Source organism: Pseudochaenichthys georgianus, chromosome 16 (genome assembly GCF_902827115.2).
Source record: "Pseudochaenichthys georgianus chromosome 16, fPseGeo1.2, whole genome shotgun sequence".
In the NCBI taxonomy this organism is placed as follows: domain Eukaryota; kingdom Metazoa; phylum Chordata; class Actinopteri; order Perciformes; family Channichthyidae; genus Pseudochaenichthys; species Pseudochaenichthys georgianus.
In genome coordinates, this window is record NC_047518.2 from 26,025,703 (window position 1) to 26,037,543 (window position 11,841).

Sequence of the window (11,841 nt, forward strand, 5' to 3'; positions counted from 1 at the left end):
AACTGATCACGTGACTGAACTTGGACATCTCTGCACAGTGCACACTTCTGACCAACTCAAAGACGTCTCTGATTAAAGAGGGACATTTCTCCTGTCACAGTAGAGTCGGCAGACAACATGAGGTGAGTTTTAACAAATTAAAAGTTGTTTTTGCACTCATTCTGCCTACTGTGCTAATATATTCATGTTTACACAGACTCACACACTGTTTTGAAATGTGAGTGACTTGCAGTGTTGGAAGTTCACACATGAGTAGCCAGGTCAGTAGTCTGATATTCGTGTTGTTTTGCAGGCTGTGGAGGGAAACTCTGGGTGTCCTGTTACTGTGGGCCTGTCTGCACTCGGCTCACTCACGGGGCTGCTCGTCCTTGTTCTGCCGAAAGTCTCACCGTGTCAGCGGCTTGAATGGAGTCGACCCCGGGTCTCCTCTCTTCCTCACTCCTTATCTGGAGAAGGGAGCCATAGCTGAAGGTATGAGTGCACTCACACAACATAATACGTGTAATACTACAGCTAGCCCTCATTGTTATAGTGTTCTAAGATTCAAAGGTTTTATTTCCATATGCACAGTAGCTACAGTGTTTGCAGTAGAAGTAATCATAGTAATATAATTACATGATCAGTTGCTTATATTGCAGACATATTTTCTTGTTTATTCCAGCCAGGAAACTGAGCCTGGTCGGAGATCTGCCAGGTGCCAACGTCAAGAGTTATGCAGGGTACCTCACTGTCAACAAGAAATACAACAGCAACCTCTTCTTCTGGTTCTTCCCTGCACTCATGGTAGGCTCAGACTTCTTTTTTACAGCCGGGGATTTTCCAAATGACACAGTAAGATTGCTGACAGTGCTGCAGTTTAAAAGAGGATTACAAGGAGGAAGCAGAGATTTTGATATAAAATAGTTCTTCTGGTGCTTTTAATACCTCTGTAACTCAACGTGATTGTACTTAATATGTTTCACTGTGCTCCCTCAGTCAATTACTGATAAGGAATTGCACCCGTGTGTGTTTAGTCAGCTGCTGTGTTATGGGAATTCTGCATAATAGCAGCTTTTTGGTGTTAAGTAAGCATGTATTTCAACCTAGGTTTTACAGATAGTGAGCTATCTTTGGGAACTTTTTTTGATGATCTGTAAATCAGTAGCCAAGTCCCATAACTCTATTTCACTGTATGTCACATGACACTTCCATGACAGCAAATGGGCCTTAAAGAATATTTTATTTTTTTTATTTAAGACATAGTATAAGAAATGCACTGCCATTTATGGTCATATCTAAGACACAGTGGTTGTTGAAACCCAAGCACAAGGAAAGGGCCCGTCTTATGATACCACTAGAAACGGGTCTCCCAAGGCTGTTTGCCTGTGCTTGGAATGAGAGAAGCGACAGGAGAGCTTAAAGCTAAAATAATCTGAACATAAACTAAAGGGCCCTATGAAAGGTTACCTACAACCGTACCTTTAACATCTAACTTGCACTGTTTGTTGAGCCACTCTCTGCCACAAATCTTTGCATGTAAGCTTTTAACTCAAACTCAATACTGTGTTTTTAAAACAACACTGTATCAAAAAACAAAATACCTTATCAAAAAGCATAATATCGTCAAGTGTTTAAATATTTGTTTACAACTCTATATTTTAGTGAATTACATTTCTGTTTATCTCCCTAAAAGATAATTCTGCATTCAGTCCAAGATGTTGACCCTCTGTGAACATGCCTCCATATGTCACATTGACATTTAGGAGTCACTAGGCTTGTTTGAGATGAGCGAGACCAACGCAGACTTGCTAGTGCGTTGCATGATGGTTAGTCATTTTGTCCGACTTGCTCTGGAAGCTCGACTACATGAGACGTTTAAATCTCGCTGGACAAAGACGCAGGCAGCCTTGAGAGCGAGGCGGAGCAGTTCCTCTCCACGAGCAGCGGAAGTGTTATGCTTGATGGGAAACGACTCGCTGGTATCTCGAGCTGAGAATTGGTGGTTTTTACCCCGTGCTGCTGATGAAACAATCCAATTGGCTCGGCAAATGTTTGTTGTTGTTTTGCGTCAGTTTTACGTCGCCACTTCCATTCACATTTTTCATCATTGTTCCACAATGTTTATCATCATGAAATTAATATCTATATATTTTATACTATACTTGCACTGCTTACCGTTTTCATACTTTATATATCTTAGCATATTCATACACGCTGTTCATACTGCTCACAGGCTGCTGTGTATATCTAGTGTATTCATGTTTACTCATTATTCAATTAAAGGTGGGGTCGGTAAGTTTCCGGAACCGACTCGAGTGCACTAAAATTTGAAAGTACACAGCCGAAAAGAATCCGCCCCTTCCTTCAGACTTCCTTACAAAGCACCTCCTCCAACACACATGAACGCGCACATGACGTCAGCAGACTGGTGAAAGTGGCCGCCTGTTGCTGACGAGTTATTGAAGTACTGCTGCAATGCACGCCCAATGACGGCACGCCCAATGAGGGCAGGTCTCCCTTGAAAAATAGATCATTGATCTCAATGGAATTTTACCTGGATAAATAAAGGTTTTGAATTTAATTGAATTGAGATACATTTGTGCATGCACGAGATGGAAGGCTGACAGACAGGGCGGCAATCCAATCCGTTTACGGATTGGTTGTACTTTTACAACATTACGGCTTCCACAGATGACATTTTTGTATGGATTTTTTGTTAAAACACTTCAGATATTCATTGCTATCAGGATGTTAAGAGCATTCCATGGAATATAACAAAAAGTGTATCTCGAGCCGGTTTCTGAAACGTACCTACCCCACCTTTAATTTTTATTCTGTAGATTGTGTATATTACTTTTCACTTTCGCTTTTTGCACTCCTGGTTAGAAGCTAAACTGCATTTCGTTGTCTCAGTACCTGTAATATGTGCAATAACAATAAAGTTGAATCTAAACTTGAGCAGGAACAAATGCATTTACATATCTGACATTAACGAATATACACATTTGTGCATTCTTTATAAATGCAAACTGGTCAAGACCACTGACGGAAGTAGTTTTGAAAAGTAATAAGTGGTTCTGTCTTTTACATGTATGATTCAACCCCCCTTGTACTGATTTGTTTCAAAAATGAACAGACACTTGAGTCATTCATTTGTAGTGATATAATAATTGTGGGATTTCTATTGCATCCACTTAATCTGCAACGAACAACGCCAACGCAATTTCCGAGCTGTCCGACTTCAGGCGAGCTTTTTGAGACCTCCCCCGGCTGCAATCGGCTATTCTCGTCTACTTTCGAGACGAGCCGCAACTCATCTCAAACAAGCCTACTTTGCAATTGACTTTATGTGTACTGTACTTGCACATCTAAACACAGAGAATCTCTGAAACTTCAAAATCTCTATTATAAAAAAAGAACATAATTTGAGATGAATATCTGTTGAATTTAATAGTCCTGTTTTGACATTCCCATGTTGGATGACCAAAAACAATGTTTGACAAGGAACAAAATGCTAATTTACCTAACCCTGAGTCCATTAAAATCTTTGTTGCTATCAATGGTTAGGAAGACAGTTGCGTGATAACATAAGTCTGTCTAAATGTGGTGAATTTATTATTGACCGTTGGTTAATAAACTAAAGTCACCAACAGGTGAGGCTGCGACCTTAACTCTGTGTGTTGCTCCACTGACAGGCGACCCGAGATAAAGCTCCGGTGCTGCTCTGGCTGCAGGGCGGCCCGGGTGGTACCTCCATGTTCGGGCTCTTTGTGGAACATGGACCATATGTGGTGTTTAAGAACCTGACCGGTAAGAACTGATCCGATACTACAGCAGCATACTTGAACTGTAACCCTAACCTGCTCATTCTGAGCCCTGTGTAGTTTGTGTTGTAAGCCTTATCTACTGTTTTCTGATCTGCTCGTATTTTATGTATTTGCAGTCGGTATGAGAGATTACGCTTGGACATCCATGTATTCAGTTTTGTACATTGACAACCCGGTACGTATTATTTTATTCATCATAAATCCTTTGTGAATATAATATGTAATGCTCTGTCTTTAAGGAAGGGTTTTTGTTTTTCCAGGTTGGAACAGGTTTCAGCTTCACTAATGATGACCAAGGTTTTGCTCAGAACCAGGATGATGTTGGCAGAGATTTGTACAGGTAAGTAGACGTCCATCCAACCAAAACATGCTTGCATTTTGATCTAAAAGTCTGCTGTTTGATTGTTACTTCCTATTTTTATCTCTTCTTTTGTAGTGCTTTAACACAGTTCTTCCAGTTATTCCCCGAGTACCAGTCTAATGAGTTTTATGCAACTGGAGAGGTATGTTGTTTTTTTTAGCTTTGCAAATTAATATTGACAACATGTATATTAGTGGTGTTACACAAGTGGATTTTTAACTTGTGCACGTTAAAGTATACGTTAATCCTAGATTAAAAAGATATGTAGCACATTTTGGAAGATATTCTTAAACTTTCACGACAGAGTTTTAACCTGTGTGAACTTTCTCCTTCTCCTTGCAGTCTTATGCAGGGAAGTATGTTCCGGCCATTTCATATTACATCCATAAAAACAACCCCACTGCCAAAGTGAAAATTAACTTAATGGGGATGGCTATTGGTGACGGGCTCTGTGATCCAGAACTGGTTCGTATCTGGACATTCTTTAACAACATAGTCTTGACAAACACATTTTGAATGTCATCTTATTTCTTATCACATTTTAAATTGTATATATTGTTTATCTTATGCAATACAATATAATAATAATAACTATTCTTTCATATATTTCTACACTTGAGACATCAACACACTTCACAAGCTGAACGTTTTTCACAGTTCTTTAGCTTCACCCCGTCCGGTGTTGTTGATAGATATACGATGAGTAAAACATTTCACTTTTTTCCATCTCAGATGCTGGGTGGTTACGCTGACTTCATGTACCAAACAGGCATGATCGATGAACTCCAACGACAGTATGTCATCCAGCAGACAGACTTTGGGGTTAAACTCATCCAGCAGGAGAAGTGGGTGGAGGCTTTTCAGGTGAGCGATGCCTCTTACATTTGTCAAAATGCAAGACGGAAGTATTTATCATTGTTTGTCTAAATTTGCAATAACTAATGTTTAATGAATACGTCCCTCAAATGCTCTTGTTATCACATCTTGCTGAAACAGACATGCTGACCAATTTCTTAACGTCTGACTTCAGGTTTTTGACAGCTTGCTGAACGGTGACGTGGCACCATATCCTTCCTTCTTCCAAAATGCTACCGGCTGCACTAACTACTACAACTACATGCAATGTCGAGTATGTACAATTTCAAAACTTTTTATACAAATAAATGTCTTCATTAAAACAGTCTTTGCAGAATTTTGCCTTTTGTGCACCACAGGAGCCTGAAGACCAGGAGTACTTCTCCCAGTTTGTGACCCTGCCGGCTGTGCGACGCTCCATCCATGTGGGGAACCTGACGTTCCACGATGGTTCCGAGGTGGAGAAGCACCTTCTGCAGGACGTCATGAAGAGCGTCAAACCCTGGCTTGGAGTGTTGATGGACAACTATAGGGTGAGGGGTCTGGGATTATCCATTGTGGTTCTGTTTTGAACAGCAACTGAATATTTGGTTTTAAATCGACAAAACAAGACTACCATCTACTTTTACCTTGAGAAACTGGGTTGGATATTTTTTCTGACATTACATAAACATGATTTGTTTAAAGAAAATGATTGTACGCTTGATCCATAATGACAATAATCATTAGTGGATTCCCCTTTTGAAGGTCCCTCTACTACCTCTCTAATACTCTTTTCCCTATGTGGTCCATTCCTCCATACACCCAGGTCTTAATCTACAATGGTCAGCTGGATGTGATCGTAGCAGCGCCTCTGACTGAGAGGTTCCTGCCAACCGTCAACTGGACGGGGGCGACTGACTTCAAAACGACTCCTCGCTTCCACTGGAAGGTCCAGCCCAGCGACACAGAGGTGGCCGGTTATGTGAGACAAGTGGGAGAGTTTTACCAGGTGAGCAGGCATCAATGAAAGAAGAAAAACAATGTGAAAAGTAGTGGGTGAACACCTGTTTTTATCCTGCAATCTGTCCTCTTGTCACGCAGGTCATCATAAGAGGAGGAGGACACATTCTGCCCTACGACCAACCGGCGAGGTCGTTTGACATGATTGACAGATTCCTGTCGACACGGGGCTGGATATGAGTTTAAGTGTTCTCATTCCTAACACTCCGTTCGATGTCTCACTATGGGATGCGCCTCATCGTGGAGCAAACGGAAGCATCAATCTCATTACGCCAATCCTGATTGGCTGGTGATCTTGACGTCAGCGTCAGGGAATCCACCCCCTATAAGTAGCTTGCGCCACGACGCATGCGTCATTCAAACACCTCTTCTCGCTTCAGAGCACATCTCTATGGTAGCCGGGCTAACTTAACGGTCCACAGACTGAACCCAAATCTAAATTTCGGTCGACCGGCGCTCGCCAGCTACCCTTCCTGCTTCGCAAGAAGACTGCTAATACTAACACAACAGTTAGTATTATAATCGACCTCGCCGTTTCTTCCTCGGGAATTAAGGTAAGGTTTTGATTTTTTCAAGCTAGCAACACACCTGTTGCTAGCTTACTTTCCCCCTCTACCGACACCACGGTAGCGAGGACGTTTTTCTTTTCTCTTTCTCACGGAGGAGGAAAGGATTAAAGAATATTAACACACCAGTTAATATTCTTTGAGAAATAAGACCTACACCGTCCTTTTTTTCTCCGGATTAAAGACAGGTTGGTAACACTTTTTTCTTGACGACGTACCTGTTACGAGCGGGTCCTCTCCACGCGGCGAACAAGATGGACGCCTCTCTCCTTCACACCAGAGGAGTCAGGGACTCAGAGGCTCGACTCTGCGGCTGCGGGTTGAAGATATCAGGCACAGACTCACACCAGGTCTGCTCGTCCTGCCTCGGGCTGGAACACGCCCAGGAGGCTATTGACAACCCCGGCTCGTGCGGGCATTGTGCCCGTTTCACCATAAAGAGCCTCCGCCGACGGTTAGCACGCCAAGCTAGCTTGTCGGGACAGGACCCCCTCATGTCCACTGATTTGCTGGCTGCCAATCAAGACGCGGGGGCGTCCGCCGCAGAGATTGAGCCCCTCACTGTGTCGGTCTGGGGCTCATTAATAGCTGCGGAACCGGAATCCCGCGCCGTGTCAGGCCGGGACCCGGTGGCGACAAGAGACGCGGGAACGGAGCCCCACGCTTTACCAAGCTGGGGCTCCCTGCTAGACCTCACCATGGTTTCGCCCGCGGAGGATGTCCTGGAATTGGATTACATGGAGGACGAGGAGTTCCTCCTGTCTGATTCGTATGAGCAAGAAGACGATATCTTCATGTCATCGGCTCAGGCTGCAAAGCCGGGAGCGATGGCTGCTCTCCCGGGCGATAGCACACCAGCTTCGCCCTGTCTGAGCATGGACCTGCAGGCCGTGTGTCAGCGTGCCGCGTCCAGGCTAGACATCCCGTGGCCCGAAATGGCCAAGGAGACCGCCAGGTCCCGTTACGAGGGGAAACATTCTCCCCAAGCAACGAGGACAAGGAGGCAACTCCTTCCGGTCTTCCCGGAGATGTTGGATGAGGTGTCGGTCTCGTAGAGAGACCGGCCCTTTAGCAACAAGGCCCCAATCCAGGGTGCCTCCTCCCTAGACTGTGACGGTATGGAGAGGCTCGGCCTGCTCCGCATACCGCCTATGGAACCGCTGGTGGCAGCCCACCTCCTACCGAGGATGGGCCCGTCACCAAGCAGGAACCCCACGCAGCCAGCGAAGGCGGACCGATTCCAGTCGACCATGACTGAACGGTCCTACAGAGCCGCAGCGTTGTCCGCCAGGGCTCTGAATGTTTCCTCGCTGCTAACCGCATACCAAGCGGAGCTCTGCGAGGATCTGTCGAGCAATCCTGGACCGGCCGTTCTGGATGAGATGGCCGCGGTCACAGACATTTGTCTCCGTGTCCAACGCTGCACCGTCCAGGCCACGGGCAAGGCAATGGGGATCATGGTGGTGCAGGAAAGAGCTAGATGGCTCAAACTCACCAACCTCCCAGACTGGGAAATGGAGGATGTGCTGGACATGCCCATCGTTCCCGAGGGGATTTTCGGCTCCGCTCTCGCCTCCCTGCAGAGGCGATGCGAGTCGAAAAAGAAGGAGGACGAGGCCCTCCACCTCTGCCTCCCTCGAAGGGTCCAGCCGCTGCCTTCACAGCGGCAGTCCTTCACCCAAGCTGCCTCGAACCCTGCTCGGTTCAAAATACCTAAACAGCAGAGGTCGCAGCCCGCCCCGAGTCCCCAGCCCAGGCAGGAGACGAGGGTGAGTTGGCCTAGAAAATCTCCGGTCCCGGTTGTGGCCCAGAATTTCGGCCAGCAGTCGAGGAAGAAGAAGCGAGCGGCCTGACAGCCCCTCCTTCTCTCCTCTGTGACAGAGCTGGAAGTCCACGGTTCCCCAGCTCTAGATGTGTTCCCGCCGCCTCGAGAGATGCCTCAACACCATCCTCAAGTCCGCAAAAACACATGTCACAAGTTTGTTGTTGTTTCTAAAATAAACCATTTTCCGCTGACGCATCCAGGCTTCAAGCCAAGGGCGCAGCTCAAAATGAAAAGAAAAACAATAAAAACAATAAACAGTCCGTCAACTGTTCCCCTTCTGAGAGCAGCTACGGCCTCTCAAAAGGCGGATTATAGACGGGTCTGTGAAGGCACCACCGTCACGCGCATGCGCAGTGCCGGCTGGGGTTGTGAAGGCACCACCGTCACGCGCATGCGCAGTATCGGTGGGGATTGTCGAAATGGGGCACCACCGTGTTCAGACACTAGAGGGCCCCATAACACAACAAATAGGGACTCAGAGGGTAAGAGACGTGACATCTCCGCTGGCTCTAAGGAGCATACAGTGGAAGATGCTCACACCATCTGCTTGGGTTTCTCAAGACAGTAACACGGGGCTACAGACTCCAATTCGCTGTCACCCCTCCTCGCTTCTCGGGCATTCTGTATTCACAAGCCCGGGGAGAGTCAGCCCATATTCTAGAGAGAGAGATTCTCTCACTTCTACAAAAGAGGGCTATATCTATAGTACCCGCCGAGCAGAGTCAGATTACGCAGACAGATGTCCTCGTAAAGCACCTGCTCAACCTGGGTTTCATAATAAACACAGAAAAGAGCATGTTGTGCCCCGTGCAGACTGTACTCTTCCTGGGTTTACGCCTGAACTCGGTGCCCTTTACAGCCCGCCTGTCAGCGGAAAGAGTGAAAGCTTTCAGAGCTTGTCTCGCTCATTTCCAGCTGCGCAAACATGTTCTCTTCAGATCATGCCTGCGGTTACTGGGGCTCATGACGTCAGCCATCCTGGTCGTATGACTGGGACGCTTACACATGAGGGAGTTTCAGCGCTGGGTAGCCGCTCTAAAACTAAACCCCGCGCGTCATGGCGCGCGGAGAGTAATGGTTACTGTGAAAAGCGTAATGGCACTACGTCACTGGCCGCACCCGACTTTTCTAGCTCGGGGCGTGCCTATGGGTGCTGTTCTTTCTCGGAAGGTGGTCACCACGGACGCATGTCTGACAGGCTGGGGAGGTATTTACGAAGGTCGTCCGGTGAGGGGTCTCTGGAACAGAGACCTCCAGCGGGCGCACATAAATTACCTGGAGCTTTTAGCTGTGTTCCTCACCCTAAAACGCTTTCTGCCTTTTCTCAGAGGACATCATGTCCTCGTGAGGACAGACAACACGACCACAATATCGTGTATAAACCGCCAAGAGGGTTTGCGTTCTCTCCAGTTACACATGCTGGCACGCAAACTGATCCTATGGAGCGGCAGACGTCTCCTCTCTCTGAGGACACACACGTACCAGGAGTGTTGAACCTCGGGGCTGACCTACTGTCCAGAGGTGCACCACTATATGCAGATTGGACTCTACATCCAAGGATTGTGAGTCAGCTGTGGGTGCGTTACGACAGAGCCGCGGTAGATCTGTTCGCATCAAAAGAAAATGCTCAATGTCAGCTGTTCTTTTCAATGCGCGATTTAAACGCACCGTTAGGCGTGCTCGTGCACGATTGGCCTCCGGGCCTTCTGTACGTGTTCCCACCCCTGGCTCTGATACCCCCAACTCTGGCCAGAGTGAAGGAACAACGCCACACACTTATCCTGATAGCTCCGCCCTGGCCCGCAATGTACGGGCTGGCGGAGATATATCAGCTGCTGTGCGGGCAGCCATGGCAGCTCCCACTACGCAGGGACATACTGTCTCAGGCGGGGGGGGGGGGGGGGCGATCTTTCACCCATGCCCAGAGCGCGGGGCACTATGGGCCTGACCCGTGAGTGGTACAATCTGAATACAGTGGGACTCCCTCAGAAGGTGATGGACACTATTCAGAGTGCGAGAGCTTCCTCCACCAGGTCTCTCTATGACTGTAAGTGGAGGGTGTTTGAGGAGTGGTGCCTTCAAAAAGGTCGGGACTCTACCTGTTAAGTTCTGGTTGGTTTGGTGATTTTCGAGATAAGCTCGTCTGGCAATACGGGAGCTACAATTTCCGATAGTGAGACATCGAACGGAGTGTTATGAATGAGAACTATAGGTTACTTACGTAACCCCAATCCTCAGAGTAACATGTAGTGAGATGTCTCACCAGACGGCCCTCCTTGCTATGGTGAAGTGAGAAGAGGTGCTTATTTTGAATGACGCATGCGACGTAGCGCAAGCTACTTTATAGGGGGTGGATTCTCTGACGCTGACGTCAAGATTACCAGCCAATCAGGATTGGCGTAATGAGATTGATGCTTCTGTTTGCTCCGCGATGAGGCGCATCCCATAGTGAGACATCTCACTACATGTTACTCTGAGTGCTGGGGTTACGTATGTAACCTATAGTTTTGGTGCTGAAACACAGCTGATAAAAGCTCATCCACTTTAAAGAGCATATTTTTGATTATTGACTGTTGATTTTAAACACTGATGACTGTCTCAGGCAATGTAAATCAGCACGTGGTTGGATTTATAAATCTTTTTAAATTTTAAATATTTTGTTGCAGAGGTGACATTTGGTGTGTGCTGGTATAAGATTACTCTGCCTGGATGCAGATGTCTGAATTCCTCCGATATCAGCAAATCATGATAAACAAATTACCAGACTTAATAATAACAACAGAAATAATGTGTGTTTTTTATTGTGTGAGGAAAATACTCCTTATGATGCATTAAATCTGTCCATGCTTGTTGATGAACTATAAATAAAAAAACCTGAAACCAGTTTGAATAAAAACGTTTTCTTTTTTGTCTTGATGTTTGGGAAACACTCGAATGGAGTTTTCAATCTGACAACCTTTTGTTAAATTGACTTCTATTACAGGGATACATAGATATGGCAGCACCAGTTGTTGAAACGGATTTGATTCATTAACAAAATGTCCACCAGGGGTCACTGTGCTCAAAGATATTTAATTGGAAAACTATACATAAACAATAATTTTGCTACCAAAACTTCTGAGGTTATTCAACATATTTAAGAAAAGTAAATACAACATTTACGATTATTTGAACTTGGGTCAAAAATCATTATATTACAAAAAATATGGGCCACTATGCATATTGTAATAGTACACAATGCTTGTTGATTTCATTATCGAGTTAGTGACTATTTGTGGATTTAATATGTATTTAAAACACTGGAGTGTTCTCAAGTTTTAGTTTTTAGTTTGTTGTCATTATGCCTCATATGTTTGTGTACTGGGGTTAATTGCCATTTTATGTCAACTATCATGATGTCTAGACAGTTAAATAATTAATGAGTAT

General features: G+C 45.7%; 1 protein-coding gene across 1 annotated transcript; it reads left to right on the forward strand.

Moving 5' to 3' along the window:
- Positions 1–9: 9 nt before the first annotated feature.
- Positions 10–11,298, forward strand: cpvl (carboxypeptidase vitellogenic like). Its single transcript, XM_034102788.2, has 13 exons — positions 10–122; positions 293–471; positions 662–783; positions 3,675–3,789; positions 3,923–3,981; positions 4,067–4,146; positions 4,243–4,309; positions 4,510–4,632; positions 4,900–5,031; positions 5,198–5,296; positions 5,382–5,555; positions 5,831–6,013; positions 6,106–11,298. Exons 1-13 carry the CDS (start codon positions 118–120, stop codon positions 6,202–6,204), a joined length of 1,437 nt encoding a protein of 478 aa, XP_033958679.1. The 5' UTR covers positions 10–117; the 3' UTR covers positions 6,205–11,298.
- The last annotated feature ends 543 nt before the right edge of the window (positions 11,299–11,841 follow it).